The 27,107-nt window shown below is 55.8% G+C and overlaps 1 protein-coding gene across 2 annotated transcripts in view; it reads right to left on the reverse strand.

The window, feature by feature from the left end:
• Positions 1-4,489: 4,489 nt before the first annotated feature.
• LOC139555968 (signal-induced proliferation-associated 1-like protein 1) overlaps positions 4,490-27,107 on the reverse strand; it is a 122,513-nt gene continuing 99,895 nt past the window's right edge. For both annotated transcript variants that reach the window (XM_071369391.1, XM_071369390.1), the window contains exons 23-24: positions 10,033-10,111; positions 4,490-6,757 (exon numbers count right to left, since the gene is read on the reverse strand). In XM_071369391.1, coding sequence (XP_071225492.1) covers positions 6,614-6,757; positions 10,033-10,111 — 223 coding nt within the window. In that variant the 3' untranslated portion in view covers positions 4,490-6,613. The remainder of the gene's footprint in view (positions 6,758-10,032; positions 10,112-27,107) is intronic.

Below are 27,107 nucleotides of genomic sequence, written 5' to 3' on the forward strand. Positions count from 1 at the left end.
TGGTCTTGTTTTCTAAATGTCTTAACAGAATAGAAGGAACAGTCGAACAGAAGGAACAACCGAACCCAACAGAAGGAACAACCGAACCCAACAGAAGGAACAACCGAACCCAACACAAGGAACAACCGAACCCAACAGAAGGAACAACCGAACCCAACAGAAGGAACAACCGAACCCAACAGAAGAACCGAACCCAACAGAAGGAACAACCGAACCCAACAGAAGGAACAACCGAACCCAACAGAAGAACCGAACCCAACAGAAGGAACAACCGAACCCAACAGAAGGAACAACCGAACCCAACAGAAGAAACAACCGAACCCAACAGAAGGAACAACCGAACCCAACAGAAGAAACAACCGAACCCAACAGAAGGAACAACCGAACCCAACAGAAGGAACAACCGAACCCAACAGAAGGAACAACCGAACCCAACAGAAGGAACAACCGAACCCAACAGAAGAAACAACCGAACCCAACAGAAGGAACAACCGAACCCAACAGAAGGAACAACCGAACCCAACAGAAGAAACAACCGAACCCAACAGAAGGAACAACCGAACCCAACAGAAGGAACAACCGAACCCAACAGAAGGAACAACCGAACCCAACAGAAGGAACAACCGAACCCAACACAAGGAACAACCGAACCCAACACAAGGAACAACCGAACCCAACAGAAGAAACAACCGAACCCAACAGAAGGAACAACCGAACCCAACAGAAGGAACAACCGAACCCAACAGAAGGAACAACCGAACCCAACAGAAGGAACAACCGAACCCAACAGAAGGAACAACCGAACCCAACACAAGGAACAACCGAACCCAACAGAAGAAACAACCGAACCCAACAGAAGGAACAACCGAACCCAACAGAAGGAACAACCGAACCCAACAGAAGGAACAAAAGGAACAACGGGACAGAAGGAACAACGGGACAGAAGGAACAACGGGACAGAAGGAACAACGGGACAGAAGGAACAACGGGACAGAAGGAACAACGGGACAGAAGGAACAGCGGGACAGAAGGAACAGCGGGACAGAAGGAACAGCGGGACAGAAGGAACAGCGGGACAGAAGGAACAACGGGACAGAAGGAACAACGGGACAGAAGGAACAACGGGACAGAAGGTACAACGGGACAGAAGGAACAACGAGACAGAAGGAAGAACGGGACAGGAGGAACAACGGGACAGAAGGAACAACGGGACAGAAAGAACAACGGGACAGAAGGAACAACGGGACAGAAGGAACAACGGGACAGAAGGAACAACGGGACAGAAGGAACAACGGGACAGAAGGAACAACGGGACAGACGGGACAACGGGACAGAAGGAACAACGGGACAGAAGGAACAACGGGACAGAAGGAACAACGGGACAGAAGGAACAACGGGACAGAAGGAACAACAGGACAGCAAAAGAAAATAAATTAAAAAGTGAATAGTAATGTGACGGAACATTCCGAATGGAGGAATAAGCCTGGTACTGTATCAAGGTGTGTGTGTGTGTGTGTGTGTGTGTGTGTGTGTTTGCGCGCGACTGTTTGTCTGTGTGTACGAGAACATGGAACTCAAAACTCCAACCCCTCTGCCCTACGTGATAGTTTGTCATGTGTTACTTTAAGACGACAACAGAGTACAAAACTATGGCAATAAGATCTAGAAATAACATCTTATTTCAATACGGACTAATGTTCTTCATCAGTCACTGGTACTGTAAGAGAAGGGATAAGGTGGGTTGGACGATTCTTACAACAGAACCAAGACTCAGACACGCCTCTCTAGATCCATTCTCTTGGACAGACAGACAGACAGACAGACAGAGTCTCCATCTCAAAACTTGATACTTCACCATTGTTCTAGACATTCTAGGCCCCACTTCCTAGTTCTGGAGCAGGTCTCTAGCTAGCTCAGGCTACATGCTAGCACGCTCACTGACTGAACACGGTGGGCTTCTGGTGACTACTCATTAGGTTTTGATGAGTACTGGGGGTGTAAATCCCTGGAGGAATATTTTACAAGTAGAAGGGATACCCCCTCACCCCAACAGAGGTCAGAGACCACTCACCCCAACAGAGGTTAAAGGTCAGAGACCCCTCGCCCCAACAGAGGTCAGAGACCCCTCAGCCCCAACAGAGGTTAAAGGTCAGAGACCCCTCGCCCCAACAGAGGTCAGAGACCCCTCAGCCCCAACAGAGGTTAAAGGTCAGAGACCCCTCGCCCCAACAGAGGTCAGAGACCCCTCAGCCCCAACAGAGGTTAAAGGTCAGAGACCCCTCAGCCCCAACAGAGGTCAGAGACCCCTCGCCCCAACAGAGGTTAAAGGTCAGAGACCCCTCGCCCCAACAGAGGTTAAAGGTCAGAGACCCCTCGCCCCAACAGAGGTCAGAGACCACTCACCCCAACAGAGGTTAAAGGTCAGAGACCCCTCGCCCCAACAGAGGTCAGAGACCCCTCAGCCCCAAATTAGGTTACAGGTCAGAGACCCCTCGCCCCAACAGAGGTCAGAGACCCCTCAGCCCCAAATTAGGTTACAGGTCAGAGACCCCTCGCCCCAAATTAGGTTAAAGGTCAGAGACCCCTCACCCAACAAAGTTAGAGGAGGTAGAGGGAATATGGGGCTGGTTGTTCAGCAATACCCATCACACACACACACACTGACACAAGGCACACACCTGAGTGATGACTAAGTGTTTCCCTCCCTGTCCTGGTGTCTGTCTGCCAGTCTTATGTAACAGTGTCTCTACGGAGGTGGAAAGACAGACAGATCCTTTATTCTAATGCATCAGCCTAGCAACAGCTTCAAAGAAACTTGACACGTTGAAGTGTGTGTGTGTGTGTTATACCAGGTAAATGGTAGCTGTCCATTTTATTAGTGATACAGCTGTTTTCTTAGCCTGGTCCCAGACCGGTTTGTGCCGTCTTGTCAACAGTGACCATAGGAGTTGGGCTAGAAGACAAGCCAGGAACAAAGTTATGGTCTCCCCGTCAGTGGGTGAAGAATACAGACGGCATGGAGATCGTTTCAATCTAACACATTCATTCACAACAACATGTGTTGTACTCTATTGCTCTCAGGCACCTGTATTGCAGCTAGAGTAGCTTGACAATGTCGAGGGGTTCAGATTGAATCACATAGCTATCCTTCCTTCCTTTATCTGTAGGGGGTTTAACTGAATAAAAGACTGTAGTTTCTGACTATAGAGGACAGAGAGGTGTTTAAATACACAGAGGATGGATCATGGCAGCACATTGATTATTTTATGTTGAGTGACACTTCCACTTTTCACCACTGGAGGGCACTGTAAGCAACACAACAGCAGGCTCTGGCACCACGAAACGAGATATTAATAATATAGGAAGCTAGCTCTGGTCCATGGTGTAAGTGCAATGTATCTCTACTGACAGGAGTGGAAGAACATGGACTAATGCCCTGGACCAGAGCTAGTAGAAACCATAATGTCAGGCTTTAAAAGCAAGAATGGAAAGAATCAAAGCCATTTAGATAATAAAATAAGGACATTTTCTAAGAGAAAACTAAACACTGACGACTTCAGTTGTACTGTACGCAATAAAGAACAACTTATTTATTGATTTTTATAATACAAAGAAATAAATAAAATCCCCTGCCCCAAAAATGTCCCAATTTAAAACGATTAGAAGTGAATCACATTCCTTGAGATGGTGGGGGGTGAAAGAGAAGAATCCTCTATTTCCTTCTTTCTCTTCTTCGTCGCGCCGTACACCAAAAAAAGCCTGAAGACGTCCCATTGCTATTCCATAACTCTGCCGTTTCAAACCTACTGGTCCTCAGAACTTCTCTTGTAAAAAGGAACAGGAAGTCTGGCTGTGTTTCGTGCTTATTGCTTTTAAAACACCCTCCTGTTAGCAATATAGTCCTGATTTCAGCCAGGTCATATGGTATCTCTCTGCTGTTGATGACTTGGTTTTTTAACGGACGTGGAATGAAGTTTTGCTGTCGGGTTTGGTCAAAGTGTCACAAGCACCTACAATGGATTCTGGGACTGGGGCTGCCGGATGTTTCTGAGGGGGGTCAGATGTGGTTTGGGGGGGGGGGGGGGGGGGTCAGAGTGTGGTTTGGGGGTGTCAGATGTAGTTTTGGGGGGGGTCAGATGTGGTTTGGGAGAGTTAGTGTAGTTTGGGGGGGTCAGAGTGCGGGTTGGGGGGGTCAGAGTGCAGTTTTGGGGGGGTCAGAGTGCGGGTTGGGGGGGTCAGAGTGCAGTTTTGGGGGGGGGGGGGGGTCAGAGTGTAGTTTGGGGGGGGTCAGAGTGTAGTTTTGGGGGGGGTCAGAGTGTGGGTTGGGGGTGTCAGATGTGGTTTGGGAGAGTTAGTGTAGTTTGGGGGGGTCAGAGTGCGGGTTGGGGGGGTCAGAGTGCAGTTTTGAGGGGGTCAGAGTGCGGGTTGGGGGGGTCAGAGTGCAGTTTTGGGGGGGGGGGGGTCAGAGTGTAGTTTGGGGGGGGTCAGAGTGTAGTTTTGGGGGGGTCAGAGTGTGGGTTGGGGGGGTCAGAGTGCGGGTTGGGGGGGTCAGAGTGTAGTTTTGGGGGGGTCAGAGTGCGGGTTGGGGGGGTCAGAGTGTAGTTTTGGGGGTCAGATGTGGTTTGGGGGGGTCAGAATGTGTGTGTGGTTGGGGGGTAGCTTGGAGTGCTAGGTATCTGGGCTCGGACGTAACACATTACTGGTCAATGACACTAGTTGGAGGGCAATATGGTGGGGGGGGGGGGGGGGGGGTGGACAAAACTCCAACTGCCAAAATACCTATTTTTTCCAGACTCTTGGAAAGTTCCCTGTCAGATGTTAGAAACACATGCCCTGGTCCAAAGCAGTACAGACACAATCCCTTAGTCACAATGTCCAGTATTCCATAGACACCCAGTTAACCCAGTAGGTACCTGGATCGCTGGCTCTTCATTCTCTCTACTTGGTTGGTCCAATAGAAACGGGTTGAAGGTGATGATCTCTATGTTTGTTCCCTTGTAAGTAAAGGAATGTGATTGGACAGAAAACAGCAGGCAGGGCTGTCTGTCTAGTCCCTCCATCTGTCTGTCTGTCTATTGGGATAGTTGTAGACAGAAGTAGCATTAGATGAGTCAGGGTTTGGTGAGGAGGAGTGAAGGAGAGGAGGAGAGGTGGAGAAAGGGGAGGGAGGAGAGAGAGAGAGGGAAGGAGGAGAGAGGGAGAGGGAAGAGAGAATGAGAAGAGAGGGAAGAGAGATGGAGGAGAGAGGGAGAGGGAGGAGAGAAGGAGAGGGATAGGGAGGAGAGAAGGAGAGGGAGAGGGAGGAGATAATGAGAGAGGGAGGGAGAGGGAGGGAGAGGGAGGAGAGAAGGAGAGGGAGGAGAGAGGGAGGAGAGAAGGAGAGGGAGAGGGAGGAGAGAAGGAGAGGGAGGAGAGGAGAGGGAGGAGAGAGGGAGGAGAGAAGGAGAGGGAGAGGGAGGAGAGAAGGAGAGGGAGGAGAGAGGGAGAGGGAGGAGAGAAGGAGAGGGAGAGGGAGGAGAGAAGAAGGGAGGGAGGGAGAGGGAGGAGAGAAGAAGGGAGGGAGGGAGAGGGAGGGAGAGGGAAGAGAGAGGGAAGAGAGAGGGAAGAGAGAGGGAGGAGAGAGGGAAGAGAGAGGGAAGAGAGAGGGGCGATTCCAGTTTCCACCGGGGCTGTTACAGTTAGCGTGGTCTATGTTCTGAGGCCTCAGCTGAAGAGATGTACTGTACAGACACTGAGGCCTCAGCTGAAGAGATGTACTGTACAGACACTGAGGCTATCTGGGTAAACATAACTCTCTCTCTGTCTTCCTACCACTCCCAGAGTGAAGTCAGCTCAGACACTGTGGGAGGAGACGACGGGGGAACGCTCAAGTCTTCTGAGCTCCAGTATTTCTGGGCAGTACTGAAACCACATCACAAATACACACCTCCTCAGCCAGTGTGTGAGGACAGTATTATTTAACATAAGAACATTGTCCTTCTAGGCTCTGGTCCTGAGTGTGAGAAGGGAACTTTACTGACGACCGAGGGTAAGAAGGAGACATTGGGGTTGGAATACATCCTTCACCGAGGGTAAGAAGGAGACATGGGGGTTGGAATACATCCTTCACCGAGGGTAAGAAGGAGACATGGGGGTTGGAATACATCCTTCACCGAGGGTAAGAAGGAGACATGGGGGTTGGAATATATCCTTCACCGAGGGTAAGAAGGAGACATGGGGGTTGGAATACATCCTTCACCGAGGGTAAGAAGGAGACATGGGGGTTGGAATATATCCTTCACCGAGGGTAAGAAGGAGACATGGGGGTTGGAATATATCCTTCACCGAGGGTAAGAAGGAGACATGGGGGTTGGAATATATCCTTCACCGAGGGTAAGAAGGAGACATGGGGGTTGGAATACATCCTTCATTGAGTTCCAGGGAGAAGGGGAAATGGTTTTGGGGTGGTTGGCACTGGTCCCTTTGTTTGGCTAGAGTCAAGGACAATCACTTTCTCTCTTCCTCTTCTCCCTCTCCTTCTCTTCTCCCTCTTCCTCCTCTCTCTCTCCTCCTCTTCTCCCGCTTCCTTTCATCACTTCCTCCTCCTCTTCCTCCCCTCTCCTCTCGCTCTGTCTCAGTTCATGTCGATGGTGTTGAAAACCCACTCTGTGAACTTCTTGAGTTTGGCAGCAGAGCTCTGGGACTCCTCCTGCAGCCGCTGGTTATCTTCCCATAGCATCTTGATCTGTAGATGGAGACGCTGCTTCTCCTCACGCTCCTACAAGGAGGGGGAGAAGGAGGGAGGGAAGGAAGGAAAGGGAGCGGGAGAAGGAGGGAGGGAAGGAAAGGAGAGGGAGAAGGAGGGAAGGAAAGGAGAGGGAGAAGGAGGGAGGGAATGAAAGGAGAGGGAGAAGAAGGAGTAAGGGAAGGAAATGAGAGGTGAGGGAAAGGATAGGGAGGGGGAAGGAAAGGAGAGGGAGAAGGAGTAAGGGAAAGAAAGGAGAGGGAGAAGGAGGGAGGGAAGGAAAGGAGAAGGAGGGAGGGAAAGAAGGAAAGGAGAGGGAGTAGGAGAGGGAAGGAAAGGAGAGGGAGAAGTTGGGAGGCAAGGAAGGGAGAGGGGGGGAAGGAAAGGAGAGGGAGAAGGAGTATGGGAAGGAAAGGAAGAGGAAGGAAATGAGAGGGAGAAGGAGGGAGGGAAGGAAAGGAGAGGGAGAAGGAGGGAGGGAAGGAAGGAAAGGAGAGGGAGAAGGAGGGAGGGAGGGAAGGAAAGGGAGAATGAGGGAGGGAAGGAAAGGAGAAGGAGGGAGGGAAGGGAGAGAGGGAAGGAAAGGAGAGGGAGTGAAGGAAGGAAAGGGAGAAGGAGTGAGGGAAGGAAAGGGAGAATGAGGGAAGGAAAGGAGAGGGAGGGAGGGAAGGAGAGGGATAAGGAGGGAGGGAAGGAAAGGGAGAATGAGGGAGGGAAGGAAAGGGAGAATGAGGGAGGGAAGGAAGGGAGAAGAAGGGAAGGAAGGAAAGGAGAGAGGGAAGGAAAGGAGGGAGAGGGAGGGAGGGAAGGAAGGAAAGGAGGGAGAGGGAGGGAAGGAAAGGAGAAGGAGGGAGGGAAGGAAAGGAGAGGGAGGGAGGGAAGGAAAGGAGAAGGAGGGAGGGAAGGAGAAGGAGGGAGGGAAGGAAAGGAGAGGGAGGGAGAAGGAGGGAGGGAAGGAAAGGAAGAATGAGGGAGGGAAGGAAGGAAAGGAGAGAATGGGAGAGATAGAGAAGTAGAGGGATAGAGAGAGGTAGAGGGAGAAGGAGGGTGGGATGGATTGGAGAGGGAGGAGGGATAGAGGGACAAGGAGGGTGAGAGAGGAGGGAGGGGGAGAGAAGGAGGTTGGGAGGGATTGGAGAGGGAGGGAGGGAAGGAAAGGAGAAGGAGGGAGGGAAGGAGAAGGAGGGAGGGAAGGAAAGGAGAGGGAGGGAGAAGGAGGGAGGGAAGGAAAGGAGAGGGAGAATGAGGGAGGGAAGGAAGGAAAGGAGAGATAATGGGAGAGATAGAGAAGTAGAGGGATAGAGAGAGGTAGAGGGAGAAGGAGGGTGGGATGGATTGGAGAGGGAGGAGGGATAGAGGGACAAGGAGGGTGAGAGAGGAGGGAGGGGGAGAGAAGGAGGTTGGGAGGGATTGGAGAGGGAGGAGGGTGGGGGGAGGAGGGAGAGAGGAGGGGGAGAGAAGGAGGGTGGGAGGGATTGGAGAGGGAGGAGGGATGGATGGGTAGAGGAGGAGGTTGGGAGGGATTGAAGAGGGAGGAGGGATAGAGGGAGGAGAGAGGGGGAGAGAAGGAGGGTGGGAGGGATTGGAGAGGGAGGAGGGATGGAGGGATTGGAGAGGGAGGAGGGATGGAGGGATTGGAGAGGGAGGAGGGATGGAGGGATTGGAGAGGGAGGAGGGATAGAGGGAGGAGGGTGAGAGAGGAGGGAGGGGGAGAGAAGGAGGGTGGGAGGGATTGGAGGGGGACAAGGGATAGAGGGAGGGGAGAGAGGGGAGGGGGAGAGATAGGAGAGGGAGGAGGGATAGAGGGAGAGGGGGAGGGAGAGATAGGAGAGGGAGAGAGAGAGATAGGAGAGGGAGGAAGGATAGAGGGAGAGAGAGGGTGAGGGAGAGATAGGAGAGGGAGGAGGGATAGAGGGAGAGAGAGGGGGAGGGAGGAGGGATAGAGGGAGGAGGGATAGAGGGAGGAGGGATAGAGGGAGGAGGGATAGAGGGAGGAGGGATAGAGGGAGAGAGAGGGGGATAGGAGGGAGGAGGGATAGAGGGAGAAGATAGGAGGGAGGAGGGATAGAGGGAGAGAGAGGGGGAGGGAGGAGGGATAGAGGGAGAGAGAGGGGGAGGGAGGAGGGATAGAGGGAGGAGGGATAGAGGGAGAGAGAGGGGGAGGGAGGAGGGATAGAGGGAGAGAGAGGAGTTAGAGAGATTAGCAACATTGTATAACAGACACTGGGAATGACACAACTTGCTGATTCACTAACTAAAAGGACAGAAAACTGTGTGTGACCAAGTTTGTTCCAACACTCGTTGCTCATATCCCTGAGCCATGATATGCAGATACCTCCCTGTCCTGAGATACCTCCCTGTCCTGAGATACCTCCCTGTCCTGAGATACCTCCCTGTCCTGAGATACCTCCCTGTCCTGAGATACCTCCCTGTCCTGAGATACCTCCCTGTTCTGAGATACCTCCCTGTCCTGAGATACCTCCCTGTCCTGAGATACCTCCCTGTCCTGAGATACCTCCCTGTCCTGAGATACCTCCCTGTCCTGAGATACCTCCCTGTCCTGAGATACCTCCCTGTCCTGAGATACCTCCCTGTCCTGAGATACCTCCCTGTCCTGAGATACCTCCCTGTCCTGAGATACCTCCCTGTCCTGAGATACCTCCCTGTCCTGAGATACCTCCCTGTCCTAAGATACCTCCCTGTCCTGAGATACCTCCCTGTCCTGAGATACCTCCCTGTCCTGAGATACCTCCCTGTCCTGAGATACCTCCCTGTCCTAAGATACCTCCCTGTCCTAAGATACCTCCCTGTCCTGAGATACCTCCCTGTCCTGAGATACCTCCCTGTCCTGAGATACCTCCCTGTCCTAAGATACCTCCCTGTCCTGAGATACCTCCCTGTCCTGAGATACCTCCCTGTCCTGAGATACCTCCCTGTCCTGAGATACCTCCCTGTCCTGAGATACCTCCCTGTCCTGAGATACCTCCCTGTCCTGAGATACCTCCCTGTCCTGAGATACCTCCCTGTCCTGAGATACCTCCCTGTCCTAAGATACCTCCCTGTCCTAAGTGAAAAATGAGAAAACAGTAGGCAGCTTTGACAAACGTAGAGATCCAGTACACACACCAATCTGTTCATCCAGAGTAGTCCATTAGTTTGAGCGTTGTTGTCTGCATGGTTCGTTTCTGAGTTAAAGTGCATGTATTGACTTGTGTGGTTACTGACGGCCATTTTTCCCATCAATTTGCTGAAACGACGACAGAGAGAGAGGAGACTTATGTTGTGTGTTGTGTGTGTTGGTGTGTTACCTTCTTCAGGTCATCCTGCAGCATCCTAACCATGGCTTCCAGCTTGGTCAACTTCCTCTCCAAACCTGCAGGACCCTCACTGGGGAAAGAGTGACGAACACACATCCGACCACATGAAATCTGGCATCATCTAATAACACATCTAGTAATAACTATGAGTAGTCAGGATGTGAGATCTGGCATCATCTAATAACACATGTAGAAATAACTATGAGTAGTCAGGATGTGAGATCTGGCATCATCTAATAACACATCTAGTAATAACATTGAGTAGTCAGGATGTGAGATCTGGCATCATCTAATAACACATCTAGTAATAACTATGAGTAGTCAGGATGTGAGATCTGGCATCATCTAATAACACATCTAGTAATAACATTGAGTAGTCAGGATGTGAGATCTGGCATCATCTAATAACACATCTAGTAATAACATTGAGTAGTCAGGATGTGAGATCTGGCATCATCTAATAACACATCTAGTAATAACTATGAGTAGTCAGGATGTGAGATCTGGCATCATCTAATAACACATCTAGTAATAACATTGAGTAGTCAGGATGTGAGATCTGGCATCATCTAATGAGTAGTCAGGATGTGAACATGCACCATTTCTTCAAACCTTCAGAAACTATTTCAAATAATTGCAGTCTCTTTCAACAGCTGTGTGACAAGCAGGAAAATACTGGCGCCACTGTCAACATGAATGGAGCGGAAGTGTGGGCTGTATCTGGTGTGGGTTACCTGGATAGAGGGCCAGGCTGTATCTGGTGTGGGTTACCTGGGTGAGGGCCAGGCTGTATCTGGTGTGGGTTACCTGGATAGAGGGCCAGGCTGTATCTGGTGTGGGTTACCTGGGTGAGGGCCAGGCTGTATCTGGTGTGGGTTACCTGGATAGAGGGCCAGACTGTATCTGGTGTGGGTTACCTGGGTGAGGGCCAGGCTGTATCTGGTGTGGGTTACCTGGGTGAGGGCCAGACTGTATCTGGTGTGGGTTACCTGGATAGAGGGCCAGGCTGTATCTGGTGTGGGTTACCTGGGTGAGGGCCAGACTGTATCTGGTGTGGGTTACCTGGATAGAGGGCCAGGGTGTATCTGGTGTGGGTTACCTGGGTGAGGGCCAGACTGTATCTGGTGTGGGTTACCTGGGTGAGGGCCAGGATGTATCTGGTGTGGGTTACCTGGGTGAGGGCCAGGCTGTATCTGGTGTGGGTTACCTGGGTGAGGGCCAGGCTGTATCTGGTGTGGGTTACCTGGGTGAGGGCCAGGATGTATCTGGTGAGGGTTACCTGGATAGAGGGCCAGGCTGTATCTGGTGTGGGTTACCTGGATAGAGGGCCAGGCTGTATCTGGTGTGGGTTACCTGGGTGAGGGCCAGGCTGTATCTGGTGTGGGTTACCTGGGTGAGGGCCAGGCTGTATCTGGTGTGGGTTACCTGGATAGAGGGCCAGGCTGTATCTGGTGTGGGTTACCTGGGTGAGGGCCAGGCTGTATCTGGTGTGGGTTACCTGGATAGAGGGCCAGGCTGTATCTGGTGTGGGTTACCTGGATAGAGGGCCAGGCTGTATCTGGTGTGGGTTACCTGGGTGAGGGCCAGGCTGTATCTGGTGTGGGTTACCTGGATAGAGGGCCAGGCTGTATCTGGTGTGGGTTACCTGGATAGAGGGCCAGGCTGTATCTGGTGTGGGTTACCTGGGTGAGGGCCAGGCTGTATCTGGTGTGGGTTACCTGGGTGAGGGCCAGGATGTATCTGGTGTGGGTTACCTGGATGAGGGCCAGACTGTATCTGGTGTGGGTTACCTGGATAGAGGGCCAGGCTGTATCTGGTGAGGGTTACCTGGGTGAGGGCCAGACTGTATCTGGTGTGGGTTATCTGGGTGAGGGCCAGGCTGTATCTGGTGTGGGTTACCTGGGTGAGGGCCAGGGTGTATCTGGTGTGGGTTACCTGGGTGAGATCCAGGCTGTATATGGTGTGGGTTACCTGGGTGAGGGCCAGGATGTATCTGGTGTGGGTCACCTGGGTGAGGGCCAGGCTGTATCTGGTGTGGGTTACCTGGGTGAGGGCCAGGCTGTATCTGGTGTGGGTTACCTGGGTGAGGGCCAGACTGTATCTGGTGTGGGTTACCTGGGTGAGGGCCAGACTGTATCTGGTGTGGGTTATCTGGGTGAGGGCCAGGCTGTATCTGGTGTGGGTTACCTGGGTGAGGGCCAGGGTGTATCTGGTGTGGGTTACCTGGGTGAGGGCCAGGCTGTATATGGTGTGGGTTACCTGGGTGAGGGCCAGGCTGTATCTGGTGTGGGTTACCTGGGTGAGGGCCAGGGTGTATCTGGTGTGGGTTACCTGGATAGAGGGCCAGGCTGTATCTGGTGTGGGTTACCTGGGTGAGGGCCAGGCTGTATCTGGTGTGGGTTACCTGGATAGAGGGCCAGGCTGTATCTGGTGTGGGTTACCTGGGTGAGGGCCAGGCTGTATCTGGTGTGGGTTACCTGGGTGAGGGGCAGACTGTATCTGGTGTGGGTTACCTGGGTGAGGGCCAGACTGTATCTGGTGTGGGTTACCTGGGTGAGGGCCAGGCTGTATCTGGTGTGGGTTACCTGGGTGAGGGCCAGGCTGTATCTGGTGTGGGTTACCTGGATAGAGGGCCAGACTGTATCTGGTGTGGGTTACCTGGGTGAGGGCCAGGCTGTATCTGGTGTGGGTTACCTGGGTGAGGGCCAGACTGTATCTGGTGTGGGTTACCTGGATAGAGGGCCAGGCTGTATCTGGTGTGGGTTACCTGGGTGAGGGCCAGACTGTATCTGGTGTGGGTTACCTGGATAGAGGGCCAGGGTGTATCTGGTGTGGGTTACCTGGGTGAGGGCCAGACTGTATCTGGTGTGGGTTACCTGGGTGAGGGCCAGGATGTATCTGGTGTGGGTTACCTGGGTGAGGGCCAGGCTGTATCTGGTGTGGGTTACCTGGGTGAGGGCCAGGCTGTATCTGGTGTGGGTTACCTGGGTGAGGGCCAGGATGTATCTGGTGAGGGTTACCTGGATAGAGGGCCAGGCTGTATCTGGTGTGGGTTACCTGGATAGAGGGCCAGGCTGTATCTGGTGTGGGTTACCTGGGTGAGGGCCAGGCTGTATCTGGTGTGGGTTACCTGGGTGAGGGCCAGGCTGTATCTGGTGTGGGTTACCTGGATAGAGGGCCAGGCTGTATCTGGTGTGGGTTACCTGGGTGAGGGCCAGGCTGTATCTGGTGTGGGTTACCTGGATAGAGGGCCAGGCTGTATCTGGTGTGGGTTACCTGGATAGAGGGCCAGGCTGTATCTGGTGTGGGTTACCTGGGTGAGGGCCAGGCTGTATCTGGTGTGGGTTACCTGGATAGAGGGCCAGGCTGTATCTGGTGTGGGTTACCTGGATAGAGGGCCAGGCTGTATCTGGTGTGGGTTACCTGGGTGAGGGCCAGGCTGTATCTGGTGTGGGTTACCTGGGTGAGGGCCAGGATGTATCTGGTGTGGGTTACCTGGATGAGGGCCAGACTGTATCTGGTGTGGGTTACCTGGATAGAGGGCCAGGCTGTATCTGGTGAGGGTTACCTGGGTGAGGGCCAGACTGTATCTGGTGTGGGTTATCTGGGTGAGGGCCAGGCTGTATCTGGTGTGGGTTACCTGGGTGAGGGCCAGGGTGTATCTGGTGTGGGTTACCTGGGTGAGATCCAGGCTGTATATGGTGTGGGTTACCTGGGTGAGGGCCAGGATGTATCTGGTGTGGGTCACCTGGGTGAGGGCCAGGCTGTATCTGGTGTGGGTTACCTGGGTGAGGGCCAGGCTGTATCTGGTGTGGGTTACCTGGGTGAGGGCCAGACTGTATCTGGTGTGGGTTACCTGGGTGAGGGCCAGACTGTATCTGGTGTGGGTTATCTGGGTGAGGGCCAGGCTGTATCTGGTGTGGGTTACCTGGGTGAGGGCCAGGGTGTATCTGGTGTGGGTTACCTGGGTGAGGGCCAGGCTGTATATGGTGTGGGTTACCTGGGTGAGGGCCAGGCTGTATCTGGTGTGGGTTACCTGGGTGAGGGCCAGGGTGTATCTGGTGTGGGTTACCTTGATAGAGGGCCAGGCTGTATCTGGTGTGGGTTACCTGGGTGAGGGCCAGGCTGTATCTGGTGTGGGTTACCTGGATAGAGGGCCAGGCTGTATCTGGTGTGGGTTACCTGGGTGAGGGCCAGGCTGTATCTGGTGTGGGTTACCTGGGTGAGGGGCAGACTGTATCTGGTGTGGGTTACCTGGGTGAGGGCCAGACTGTATCTGGTGTGGGTTACCTGGGTGAGGGCCAGGCTGTATCTGGTGTGGGTTACCTGGGTGAGGGCCAGGCTGTATCTGGTGTGGGTTACCTGGATAGAGGGCCAGACTGTATCTGGTGTGGGTTACCTGGGTGAGGGCCAGGCTGTATCTGGTGTGGGTTACCTGGGTGAGGGCCAGACTGTATCTGGTGTGGGTTACCTGGATAGAGGGCCAGGCTGTATCTGGTGTGGGTTACCTGGGTGAGGGCCAGACTGTATCTGGTGTGGGTTACCTGGATAGAGGGCCAGGGTGTATCTGGTGTGGGTTACCTGGGTGAGGGCCAGACTGTATCTGGTGTGGGTTACCTGGGTGAGGGCCAGGATGTATCTGGTGTGGGTTACCTGGGTGAGGGCCAGGCTGTATCTGGTGTGGGTTACCTGGGTGAGGGCCAGGCTGTATCTGGTGTGGGTTACCTGGGTGAGGGCCAGGATGTATCTGGTGAGGGTTACCTGGATAGAGGGCCAGGCTGTATCTGGTGTGGGTTACCTGGATAGAGGGCCAGGCTGTATCTGGTGTGGGTTACCTGGGTGAGGGCCAGGCTGTATCTGGTGTGGGTTACCTGGGTGAGGGCCAGGCTGTATCTGGTGTGGGTTACCTGGATAGAGGGCCAGGCTGTATCTGGTGTGGGTTACCTGGGTGAGGGCCAGGCTGTATCTGGTGTGGGTTACCTGGATAGAGGGCCAGGCTGTATCTGGTGTGGGTTACCTGGATAGAGGGCCAGGCTGTATCTGGTGTGGGTTACCTGGGTGAGGGCCAGGCTGTATCTGGTGTGGGTTACCTGGATAGAGGGCCAGGCTGTATCTGGTGTGGGTTACCTGGATAGAGGGCCAGGCTGTATCTGGTGTGGGTTACCTGGGTGAGGGCCAGGCTGTATCTGGTGTGGGTTACCTGGGTGAGGGCCAGGATGTATCTGGTGTGGGTTACCTGGATGAGGGCCAGACTGTATCTGGTGTGGGTTACCTGGATAGAGGGCCAGGCTGTATCTGGTGAGGGTTACCTGGGTGAGGGCCAGACTGTATCTGGTGTGGGTTATCTGGGTGAGGGCCAGGCTGTATCTGGTGTGGGTTACCTGGGTGAGGGCCAGGGTGTATCTGGTGTGGGTTACCTGGGTGAGATCCAGGCTGTATATGGTGTGGGTTACCTGGGTGAGGGCCAGGATGTATCTGGTGTGGGTCACCTGGGTGAGGGCCAGGCTGTATCTGGTGTGGGTTACCTGGGTGAGGGCCAGGCTGTATCTGGTGTGGGTTACCTGGGTGAGGGCCAGACTGTATCTGGTGTGGGTTACCTGGGTGAGGGCCAGACTGTATCTGGTGTGGGTTATCTGGGTGAGGGCCAGGCTGTATCTGGTGTGGGTTACCTGGGTGAGGGCCAGGGTGTATCTGGTGTGGGTTACCTGGGTGAGGGCCAGGCTGTATATGGTGTGGGTTACCTGGGTGAGGGCCAGGCTGTATCTGGTGTGGGTTACCTGGGTGAGGGCCAGGGTGTATCTGGTGTGGGTTACCTGGATAGAGGGCCAGGCTGTATCTGGTGTGGGTTACCTGGGTGAGGGCCAGGCTGTATCTGGTGTGGGTTACCTGGATAGAGGGCCAGGCTGTATCTGGTGTGGGTTACCTGGGTGAGGGCCAGGCTGTATCTGGTGTGGGTTACCTGGGTGAGGGGCAGACTGTATCTGGTGTGGGTTACCTGGGTGAGGGCCAGACTGTATCTGGTGTGGGTTACCTGGGTGAGGGCCAGGCTGTATCTGGTGTGGGTTACCTGGATAGAGGGCCAGGCTGTATCTGGTGTGGGTTACCTGGATAGAGGGCCAGGCTGTATCTGGTGTGGGTTACCTGGGTGAGGGCCAGGCTGTATCTGGTGTGGGTTACCTGGGTGAGGGCCAGGCTGTATCTGGTGTGGGTTACCTGGATAGAGGGCCAGGCTGTATCTGGTGTGGGTTACCTGGGTGAGGGCCAGGCTGTATCTGGTGTGGGTTACCTGGATAGAGGGCCAGGCTGTATCTGGTGTGGGTTACCTGGATAGAGGGCCAGGCTGTATCTGGTGTGGGTTACCTGGGTGAGGGCCAGGCTGTATCTGGTGTGGGTTACCTGGGTGAGGGCCAGGATGTATCTGGTGTGGGTTACCTGGATGAGGGCCAGGCTGTATCTGGTGTGGGTTACCTGGGTGAGGGCCAGGATGTATCTGGTGTGGGTTACCTGGGTGAGGGCCAGGCTGTATCTGGTGTGGGTTACCTGGGTGAGGGCCAGGCTGTATCTGGTGTGGGTTACCTGGGTGAGGGCCAGGCTGTATCTGGTGTGGGTTACCTGGGTGAGGGCCAGGCTGTATCTGGTGTGGGTTACCTGGGTGAGGGCCAGGCTGTATCTGGTGTGGGTTACCTGGATAGAGGGCCAGGCTGTATCTGGTGTGGGTTACCTGGGTGAGGGCCAGGCTGTATCTGGTGTGGGTTACCTGGATAGAGGGCCAGACTGTATCTGGTGTGGGTTACCTGGGTGAGGGCCAGGCTGTATCTGGTGTGGGTTACCTGGGTGAGGGCCAGACTGTATCTGGTGTGGGTTACCTGGATAGAGGGCCAGGCTGTATCTGGTGTGGGTTACCTGGGTGAGGGCCAGACTGTATCTGGTGTGGGTTACCTGGATAGAGGGCCAGGGTGTATCTGGTGTGGGTTACCTGGGTGAGGGCCAGACTGTATCTGGTGTGGGTTACCTGGGTGAGGGCCAGGATGTATCTGGTGTGGGTTACCTGGGTGAGGGCCAGGCTGTATCTGGTGTGGGTTACCTGGGTGAGGGCCAGGCTGTATCTGGTGTGGGTTACCTGGGTGAGGGCCAGGATGTATCTGGTGAGGGTTACCTGGATAGAGGGCCAGGCTGTATCTGGTGTGGGTTACCTGGATAGAGGGCCAGGCTGTATCTGGTGTGGGTTACCTGGGTGAGGGCCAGGCTGTATCTGGTGTGGGTTACCTGGGTGAGGGCCAGGCTGTATCTGGTGTGGGTTACCTGGATAGAGGGCCAGGCTGTATCTGGTGTGGGTTACCTGGGTGAGGGCCAGGCTGTATCTGGTGTGGGTTACCTGGATAGAGGGCCAGGCTGTATCTGGTGTGGGTTACCTGGATAGAGGGCCAGGCTGTATCTGGTGTGGGTTACCTGGGTGAGGGCCAGGCTGTATCTGGTGTGGGTTACCTGGATAGAGGGCCAGGCTGTATCTGGTGTGGGTTACCTGGATAGAGGGCCAGGCTGTATCTGGTGTGGGTTACCTGGGTGAGGGCCAGGCTGTATCTGGTGTGGGTTACCTGGGTGAGGGCCAGGATGTATCTGGTGTGGGTTACCTGGATGAGGGCCAGACTGTATCTGGTGTGGGTTACCTGGGTGAGGGCCAGACTGTATCTGGTGTGGGTTATCTGGGTGAGGGCCAGGCTGTATCTGGTGTGGGTTACCTGGGTGAGGGCCAGGGTGTATCTGGTGTGGGTTACCTGGGTGAGGGCCAGGCTGTATATGGTGTGGGTTACCTGGGTGAGGGCCAGGATGTATCTGGTGTGGGTCACCTGGGTGAGGGCCAGGCTGTATCTGGTGTGGGTTACCTGGGTGAGGGCCAGGCTGTATCTGGTGTGGGTTACCTGGGTGAGGGCCAGACTGTATCTGGTGTGGGTTACCTGGGTGAGGGCCAGGCTGTATCTGGTGTGGGTTACCTGGATAGAGGGCCAGGCTGTATCTGGTGTGGGTTACCTGGGTGAGGGCCAGGCTGTATCTGGTGTGGGTTACCTGGATAGAGGGCCAGGCTGTATCTGGTGTGGGTTACCTGGATAGAGGGCCAGGCTGTATCTGGTGTGGGTTACCTGGGTGAGGGCCAGGCTGTATCTGGTGTGGGTTACCTGGATAGAGGGCCAGGCTGTATCTGGTGTGGGTTACCTGGATAGAGGGCCAGGCTGTATCTGGTGTGGGTTACCTGGGTGAGGGCCAGGCTGTATCTGGTGTGGGTTACCTGGGTGAGGGCCAGGATGTATCTGGTGTGGGTTACCTGGATGAGGGCCAGACTGTATCTGGTGTGGGTTACCTGGGTGAGGGCCAGACTGTATCTGGTGTGGGTTATCTGGGTGAGGGCCAGGCTGTATCTGGTGTGGGTTACCTGGGTGAGGGCCAGGGTGTATCTGGTGTGGGTTACCTGGGTGAGGGCCAGGCTGTATATGGTGTGGGTTACCTGGGTGAGGGCCAGGATGTATCTGGTGTGGGTCACCTGGGTGAGGGCCAGGCTGTATCTGGTGTGGGTTACCTGGGTGAGGGCCAGGCTGTATCTGGTGTGGGTTACCTGGGTGAGGGCCAGACTGTATCTGGTGTGGGTTACCTGGGTGAGGGCCAGACTGTATCTGGTGTGGGTTATCTGGGTGAGGGCCAGGCTGTATCTGGTGTGGGTTACCTGGGTGAGGGCCAGGGTGTATCTGGTGTGGGTTACCTGGGTGAGGGCCAGGCTGTATATGGTGTGGGTTACCTGGGTGAGGGCCAGGCTGTATCTGGTATGGGTTACCTGGGTGAGGGCCAGGGTGTATCTGGTGTGGGTTACCTGGATAGAGGGCCAGGCTGTATCTGGTGTGGGTTACCTGGGTGAGGGCCAGGCTGTATCTGGTGTGGGTTACCTGGATAGAGGGCCAGGCTGTATCTGGTGTGGGTTACCTGGGTGAGGGCCAGGCTGTATCTGGTGTGGGTTACCTGGGTGAGGGCCAGACTGTATCTGGTGTGGGTTACCTGGGTGAGGGCCAGGCTGTATCTGGTGTGGGTTACCTGGGTGAGGGCCAGGCTGTATATGGTGTGGGTTACCTGGGTGAGGGCCAGGCTGTATCTGGTATGGGTTACCTGGGTGAGGGCCAGGGTGTATCTGGTGTGGGTTACCTGGATAGAGGGCCAGGCTGTATCTGGTGTGGGTTACCTGGGTGAGGGCCAGGCTGTATCTGGTGTGGGTTACCTGGATAGAGGGCCAGGCTGTATCTGGTGTGGGTTACCTGGGTGAGGGCCAGGCTGTATCTGGTGTGGGTTACCTGGGTGAGGGCCAGACTGTATCTGGTGTGGGTTACCTGGGTGAGGGCCAGACTGTATCTGGTGTGGGTTACCTGGGTGAGGGCCAGGCTGTATCTGGTGTGGGTTACCTGGATAGAGGGCCAGGCTGTATCTGGTGTGGGTTACCTGGATAGAGGGCCAGGCTGTATCTGGTGTGGGTTACCTGGGTGAGGGCCAGGCTGTATCTGGTGTGGGTTACCTGGGTGAGGGCCAGGGTGTATCTGGTGTGGGTTACCTGGGTGAGGGCCAGGCTGTATATGGTGTGGGTTACCTGGGTGAGGGCCAGGATGTATCTGGTGTGGGTCACCTGGGTGAGGGCCAGGCTGTATCTGGTGTGGGTTACCTGGGTGAGGGCCAGGCTGTATCTGGTGTGGGTTACCTGGGTGAGGGCCAGACTGTATCTGGTGTGGGTTACCTGGGTGAGGGCCAGGCTGTATCTGGTGTGGGTTACCTGGATAGAGGGCCAGGCTGTATCTGGTGTGGGTTACCTGGGTGAGGGCCAGGCTGTATCTGGTGTGGGTTACCTGGATAGAGGGCCAGGCTGTATCTGGTGTGGGTTACCTGGATAGAGGGCCAGGCTGTATCTGGTGTGGGTTACCTGGGTGAGGGCCAGGCTGTATCTGGTGTGGGTTACCTGGATAGAGGGCCAGGCTGTATCTGGTGTGGGTTACCTGGATAGAGGGCCAGGCTGTATCTGGTGTGGGTTACCTGGGTGAGGGCCAGGCTGTATCTGGTGTGGGTTACCTGGGTGAGGGCCAGGATGTATCTGGTGTGGGTTACCTGGATGAGGGCCAGACTGTATCTGGTGTGGGTTACCTGGGTGAGGGCCAGACTGTATCTGGTGTGGGTTATCTGGGTGAGGGCCAGGCTGTATCTGGTGTGGGTTACCTGGGTGAGGGCCAGGGTGTATCTGGTGTGGGTTACCTGGGTGAGGGCCAGGCTGTATATGGTGTGGGTTACCTGGGTGAGGGCCAGGATGTATCTGGTGTGGGTCACCTGGGTGAGGGCCAGGCTGTATCTGGTGTGGGTTACCTGGGTGAGGGCCAGGCTGTATCTGGTGTGGGTTACCTGGGTGAGGGCCAGACTGTATCTGGTGTGGGTTACCTGGGTGAGGGCCAGACTGTATCTGGTGTGGGTTATCTGGGTGAGGGCCAGGCTGTATCTGGTGTGGGTTACCTGGGTGAGGGCCAGGGTGTATCTGGTGTGGGTTACCTGGGTGAGGGCCAGGCTGTATATGGTGTGGGTTACCTGGGTGAGGGCCAGGCTGTATCTGGTATGGGTTACCTGGGTGAGGGCCAGGGTGTATCTGGTGTGGGTTACCTGGATAGAGGGCCAGGCTGTATCTGGTGTGGGTTACCTGGGTGAGGGCCAGGCTGTATCTGGTGTGGGTTACCTGGATAGAGGGCCAGGCTGTATCTGGTGTGGGTTACCTGGGTGAGGGCCAGGCTGTATCTGGTGTGGGTTACCTGGGTGAGGGCCAGACTGTATCTGGTGTGGGTTACCTGGGTGAGGGCCAGGGTGTATCTGGTGTGGGTTACCTGGGTGAGGGCCAGGCTGTATATGGTGTGGGTTACCTGGGTGAGGGCCAGGCTGTATCTGGTATGGGTTACCTGGGTGAGGGCCAGGGTGTATCTGGTGTGGGTTACCTGGATAGAGGGCCAGGCTGTATCTGGTGTGGGTTACCTGGGTGAGGGCCAGGCTGTATCTGGTGTGGGTTACCTGGATAGAGGGCCAGGCTGTATCTGGTGTGGGTTACCTGGGTGAGGGCCAGGCTGTATCTGGTGTGGGTTACCTGGGTGAGGGCCAGACTGTATCTGGTGTGGGTTACCTGGGTGAGGGCCAGACTGTATCTGGTGTGGGTTACCTGGGTGAGGGCCAGGCTGTATCTGGTGTGGGTTACCTGGATAGAGGGCCAGGCTGTATCTGGTGTGGGTTACCTGGATAGAGGGCCAGGCTGTATCTGGTGTGGGTTACCTGGGTGAGGGCCAGGCTGTATCTGGTGTGGGTTACCTGGGTGAGGGCCAGGCTGTATCTGGTGTGGGTTACCTGGATAGAGGGCCAGGCTGTATCTGGTGTGGGTTACCTGGGTGAGGGCCAGGCTGTATCTGGTGTGGGTTACCTGGATAGAGGGCCAGGCTGTATCTGGTGTGGGTTACCTGGATAGAGGGCCAGGCTGTATCTGGTGTGGGTTACCTGGGTGAGGGCCAGGCTGTATCTGGTGTGGGTTACCTGGGTGAGGGCCAGGATGTATCTGGTGTGGGTTACCTGGATGAGGGCCAGGCTGTATCTGGTGTGGGTTACCTGGGTGAGGGCCAGGATGTATCTGGTGTGGGTTACCTGGGTGAGGGCCAGGCTGTATCTGGTGTGGGTTACCTGGGTGAGGGCCAGGCTGTATCTGGTGTGGGTTACCTGGGTGAGGGCCAGGCTGTATCTGGTGTGGGTTACCTGGATAGAGGGCCAGACTGTATCTGGTGTGGGTTACCTGGGTGAGGGCCAGGCTGTATCTGGTGTGGGTTACCTGGGTGAGGGCCAGGCTGTATCTGGTGTGGGTTACCTGGGTGAGGGCCAGGCTGTATCTGGTGTGGGTTACCTGGATAGAGGGCCAGACTGTATCTGGTGTGGGTTACCTGGATAGAGGGCCAGGCTGTATCTGGTGTGGGTTACCTGGGTGAGGGCCAGGCTGTATCTGGTGTGGGTTACCTGGATAGAGGGCCAGGCTGTATCTGGTGTGGGTTACCTGGGTGAGGGCCAGACTGTATCTGGTGTGGGTTACCTGGGTGAGGGCCAGACTGTATCTGGTGTGGGTTACCTGGGTGAGGGCCAGGCTGTATCTGGTGTGGGTTACCTGGATAGAGGGCCAGGCTGTATCTGGTGTGGGTTACCTGGAAAGAGGGCCAGGCTGTATCTGGTGTGGGTTACCTGGGTGAGGGCCAGGCTGTATCTGGTGTGGGTTACCTGGGTGAGGGCCAGGCTGTATCTGGTGTGGGTTACCTGGATAGAGGGCCAGGCTGTATCTGGTGTGGGTTACCTGGGTGAGGGCCAGGCTGTATCTGGTGTGGGTTACCTGGATAGAGGGCCAGGCTGTATCTGGCGTGGGTTACCTGGATAGAGGGCCAGGCTGTATCTGGTGTGGGTTACCTGGGTGAGGGCCAGGCTGTATCTGGTGTGGGTTACCTGGGTGAGGGCCAGGATGTATATGGTGTGGGTTACCTGGATGAGGGCCAGGCTGTATCTGGTGTGGGTTACCTGGGTGAGGGCCAGGATGTATCTGGTGTGGGTTACCTGGGTGAGGGCCAGGCTGTATCTGGTGTGGGTTACCTGGGTGAGGGCCAGGCTGTATCTGGTGTGGGTTACCTGGGTGAGGGCCAGGCTGTATCTGGTGTGGGTTACCTGGGTGAGGGCCAGGCTGTATCTGGTGTGGGTTACCTGGGTGAGGGCCAGGCTGTATCTGGTGTGGGTTACCTGGATAGAGGGCCAGGCTGTATCTGGTGTGGGTTACCTGGGTGAGGGCCAGGCTGTATCTGGTGTGGGTTACCTGGATAGAGGGCCAGACTGTATCTGGTGTGGGTTACCTGGGTGAGGGCCAGGCTGTATCTGGTGTGGGTTACCTGGGTGAGGGCCAGACTGTATCTGGTGTGGGTTACCTGGATAGAGGGCCAGGCTGTATCTGGTGTGGGTTACCTGGGTGAGGGCCAGACTGTATCTGGTGTGGGTTACCTGGATAGAGGGCCAGGGTGTATCTGGTGTGGGTTACCTGGGTGAGGGCCAGACTGTATCTGGTGTGGGTTACCTGGGTGAGGGCCAGGATGTATCTGGTGTGGGTTACCTGGGTGAGGGCCAGGCTGTATCTGGTGTGGGTTACCTGGGTGAGGGCCAGGCTGTATCTGGTGTGGGTTACCTGGGTGAGGGCCAGGCTGTATCTGGTGTGGGTTACCTGGATAGAGGGCCAGGCTGTATCTGGTGTGGGTTACCTGGGTGAGGGCCAGGCTGTATCTGGTGTGGGTTACCTGGATAGAGGGCCAGGCTGTATCTGGTGTGGGTTACCTGGGTGAGGGCCAGGCTGTATCTGGTGTGGGTTACCTGGATAGAGGGCCAGGCTGTATCTGGTGTGGGTTACCTGGATAGAGGGCCAGGCTGTATCTGGTGTGGGTTACCTGGGTGAGGGCCAGGCTGTATCTGGTGTGGGTTACCTGGGTGAGGGCCAGGATGTATCTGGTGTGGGTTACCTGGATGAGGGCCAGGCTGTATCTGGTGTGGGTTACCTGGGTGAGGGCCAGGATGTATCTGGTGTGGGTTACCTGGGTGAGGGCCAGGCTGTATCTGGTGTGGGTTACCTGGGTGAGGGCCAGGCTGTATCTGGTGTGGGTTACCTGGGTGAGGGCCAGGCTGTATCTGGTGTGGGTTACCTGGATAGAGGGCCAGACTGTATCTGGTGTGGGTTACCTGGATAGAGGGCCAGGCTGTATCTGGTGTGGGTTACCTGGGTGAGGGCCAGGCTGTATCTGGTGTGGGTTACCTGGATAGAGGGCCAGGCTGTATCTGGTGTGGGTTACCTGGGTGAGGGCCAGACTGTATCTGGTGTGGGTTACCTGGGTGAGGGCCAGACTGTATCTGGTGTGGGTTACCTGGGTGAGGGCCAGGCTGTATCTGGTGTGGGTTACCTGGATAGAGGGCCAGGCTGTATCTGGTGTGGGTTACCTGGATAGAGGGCCAGGCTGTATCTGGTGTGGGTTACCTGGGTGAGGGCCAGGCTGTATCTGGTGTGGGTTACCTGGGTGAGGGCCAGGCTGTATCTGGTGTGGGTTACCTGGATAGAGGGCCAGGCTGTATCTGGTGTGGGTTACCTGGGTGAGGGCCAGGCTGTATCTGGTGTGGGTTACCTGGATAGAGGGCCAGGCTGTATCTGGTGTGGGTTACCTGGGTGAGGGTCTGGATGTATCTGGTGTGGGTTACCTGGGTGAGGGTCTGGATAGAGGGCCAGGCTGTATCTGGTGTGGGTTACCTGGATAGAGGGCCAGGCTGTATCTGGTGTGGGTTACCTGGGTGAGGGCCAGGCTGTATCTGGTGTGGGTTACCTGGGTGAGGGCCAGGATGTATATGGTGTGGGTTACCTGGATGAGGGCCAGGCTGTATCTGGTGTGGGTTACCTGGGTGAGGGCCAGGATGTATCTGGTGTGGGTTACCTGGGTGAGGGCCAGGCTGTATCTGGTGTGGGTTACCTGGGTGAGGGCCAGGCTGTATCTGGTGTGGGTTACCTGGGTGAGGGCCAGGCTGTATCTGGTGTGGGTTACCTGGGTGAGGGCCAGGCTGTATCTGGTGTGGGTTACCTGGGTGAGGGCCAGGCTGTATCTGGTGTGGGTTACCTGGATAGAGGGCCAGGCTGTATCTGGTGTGGGTTACCTGGGTGAGGGCCAGGCTGTATCTGGTGTGGGTTACCTGGATAGAGGGCCAGACTGTATCTGGTGTGGGTTACCTGGGTGAGGGCCAGGCTGTATCTGGTGTGGGTTACCTGTGTGAGGGCCAGACTGTATCTGGTGTGGGTTACCTGGATAGAGGGCCAGGCTGTATCTGGTGTGGGTTACCTGGGTGAGGGCCAGACTGTATCTGGTGTGGGTTACCTGGATAGAGGGCCAGGGTGTATCTGGTGTGGGTTACCTGGGTGAGGGCCAGACTGTATCTGGTGTGGGTTACCTGGGTGAGGGCCAGGATGTATCTGGTGTGGGTTACCTGGGTGAGGGCCAGGCTGTATCTGGTGTGGGTTACCTGGGTGAGGGCCAGGCTGTATCTGGTGTGGGTTACCTGGGTGAGGGCCAGGATGTATCTGGTGAGGGTTACCTGGATAGAGGGCCAGGCTGTATCTGGTGTGGGTTACCTGGATAGAGGGCCAGGCTGTATCTGGTGTGGGTTACCTGGGTGAGGGCCAGGCTGTATCTGGTGTGGGTTACCTGGATAGAGGGCCAGGCTGTATCTGGTGTGGGTTATCTGGATAGAGGGCCAGGCTGTATCTGGTGTGGGTTACCTGGGTGAGGGCCAGGCTGTATCTGGTGTGGGTTACCTGGGTGAGGGCCAGGATGTATCTGGTGTGGGTTACCTGGATGAGGGCCAGACTGTATCTGGTGTGGGTTACCTGGGTGAGGGCCAGACTGTATCTGGTGTGGGTTATCTGGGTGAGGGCCAGGCTGTATCTGGTGTGGGTTACCTGGGTGAGGGCCAGGGTGTATCTGGTGTGGGTTACCTGGGTGAGGGCCAGGCTGTATATGGTGTGGGTTACCTGGGTGAGGGCCAGGATGTATCTGGTGTGGGTCACCTGGGTGAGGGCCAGGCTGTATCTGGTGTGGGTTACCTGGGTGAGGGCCAGGCTGTATCTGGTGTGGGTTACCTGGGTGAGGGCCAGACTGTATCTGGTGTGGGTTACCTGGGTGAGGGCCAGACTGTATCTGGTGTGGGTTATCTGGGTGAGGGCCAGGCTGTATCTGGTGTGGGTTACCTGGGTGAGGGCCAGGGTGTATCTGGTGTGGGTTACCTGGGTGAGGGCCAGGCTGTATATGGTGTGGGTTACCTGGGTGAGGGCCAGGCTGTATCTGGTGTGGGTTACCTGGGTGAGGGCCAGGGTGTATCTGGTGTGGGTTACCTGGATAGAGGGCCAGGCTGTATCTGGTGTGGGTTACCTGGGTGAGGGCCAGGCTGTATCTGGTGTGGGTTACCTGGATAGAGGGCCAGGCTGTATCTGGTGTGGGTTACCTGGGTGAGGGCCAGGCTGTATCTGGTGTGGGTTACCTGGGTGAGGGCCAGACTGTATCTGGTGTGGGTTACCTGGGTGAGGGCCAGACTGTATCTGGTGTGGGTTACCTGGGTGAGGGCCAGGCTGTATCTGGTGTGGGTTACCTGGATAGAGGGCCAGGCTGTATCTGGTGTGGGTTACCTGGATAGAGGGCCAGGCTGTATCTGGTGTGGGTTACCTGGGTGAGGGCCAGGCTGTATCTGGTGTGGGTTACCTGGGTGAGGGCCAGGCTGTATCTGGTGTGGGTTACCTGGATAGAGGGCCAGGCTGTATCTGGTGTGGGTTACCTGGGTGAGGGCCAGGCTGTATCTGGTGTGGGTTACCTGGATAGAGGGCCAGGCTGTATCTGGTGTGGGTTACCTGGGTGAGGGCCAGGCTGTATCTGGTGTGGGTTACCTGGATAGAGGGCCAGGCTGTATCTGGTGTGGGTTACCTGGATAGAGGGCCAGGCTGTATCTGGTGTGGGTTACCTGGGTGAGGGCCAGGCTGTATCTGGTGTGGGTTACCTGGGTGAGGGCCAGGATGTATCTGGTGTGGGTTACCTGGATGAGGGCCAGGCTGTATCTGGTGTGGGTTACCTGGGTGAGGGCCAGGATGTATCTGGTGTGGGTTACCTGGGTGAGGGCCAGGCTGTATCTGGTGTGGGTTACCTGGGTGAGGGCCAGGCTGTATCTGGTGTGGGTTACCTGGGTGAGGGCCAGGCTGTATCTGGTGTGGGTTACCTGGATAGAGGGCCAGACTGTATCTGGTGTGGGTTACCTGGGTGAGGGCCAGGCTGTATCTGGTGTGGGTTACCTGGGTGAGGGCCAGGCTGTATCTGGTGTGGGTTACCTGGGTGAGGGCCAGGCTGTATCTGGTGTGGGTTACCTGGATAGAGGGCCAGACTGTATCTGGTGTGGGTTACCTGGATAGAGGGCCAGGCTGTATCTGGTGT

This window comes from Salvelinus alpinus, chromosome 27, assembly GCF_045679555.1.
Source record: "Salvelinus alpinus chromosome 27, SLU_Salpinus.1, whole genome shotgun sequence".
NCBI classification, from domain to species: domain Eukaryota; kingdom Metazoa; phylum Chordata; class Actinopteri; order Salmoniformes; family Salmonidae; genus Salvelinus; species Salvelinus alpinus.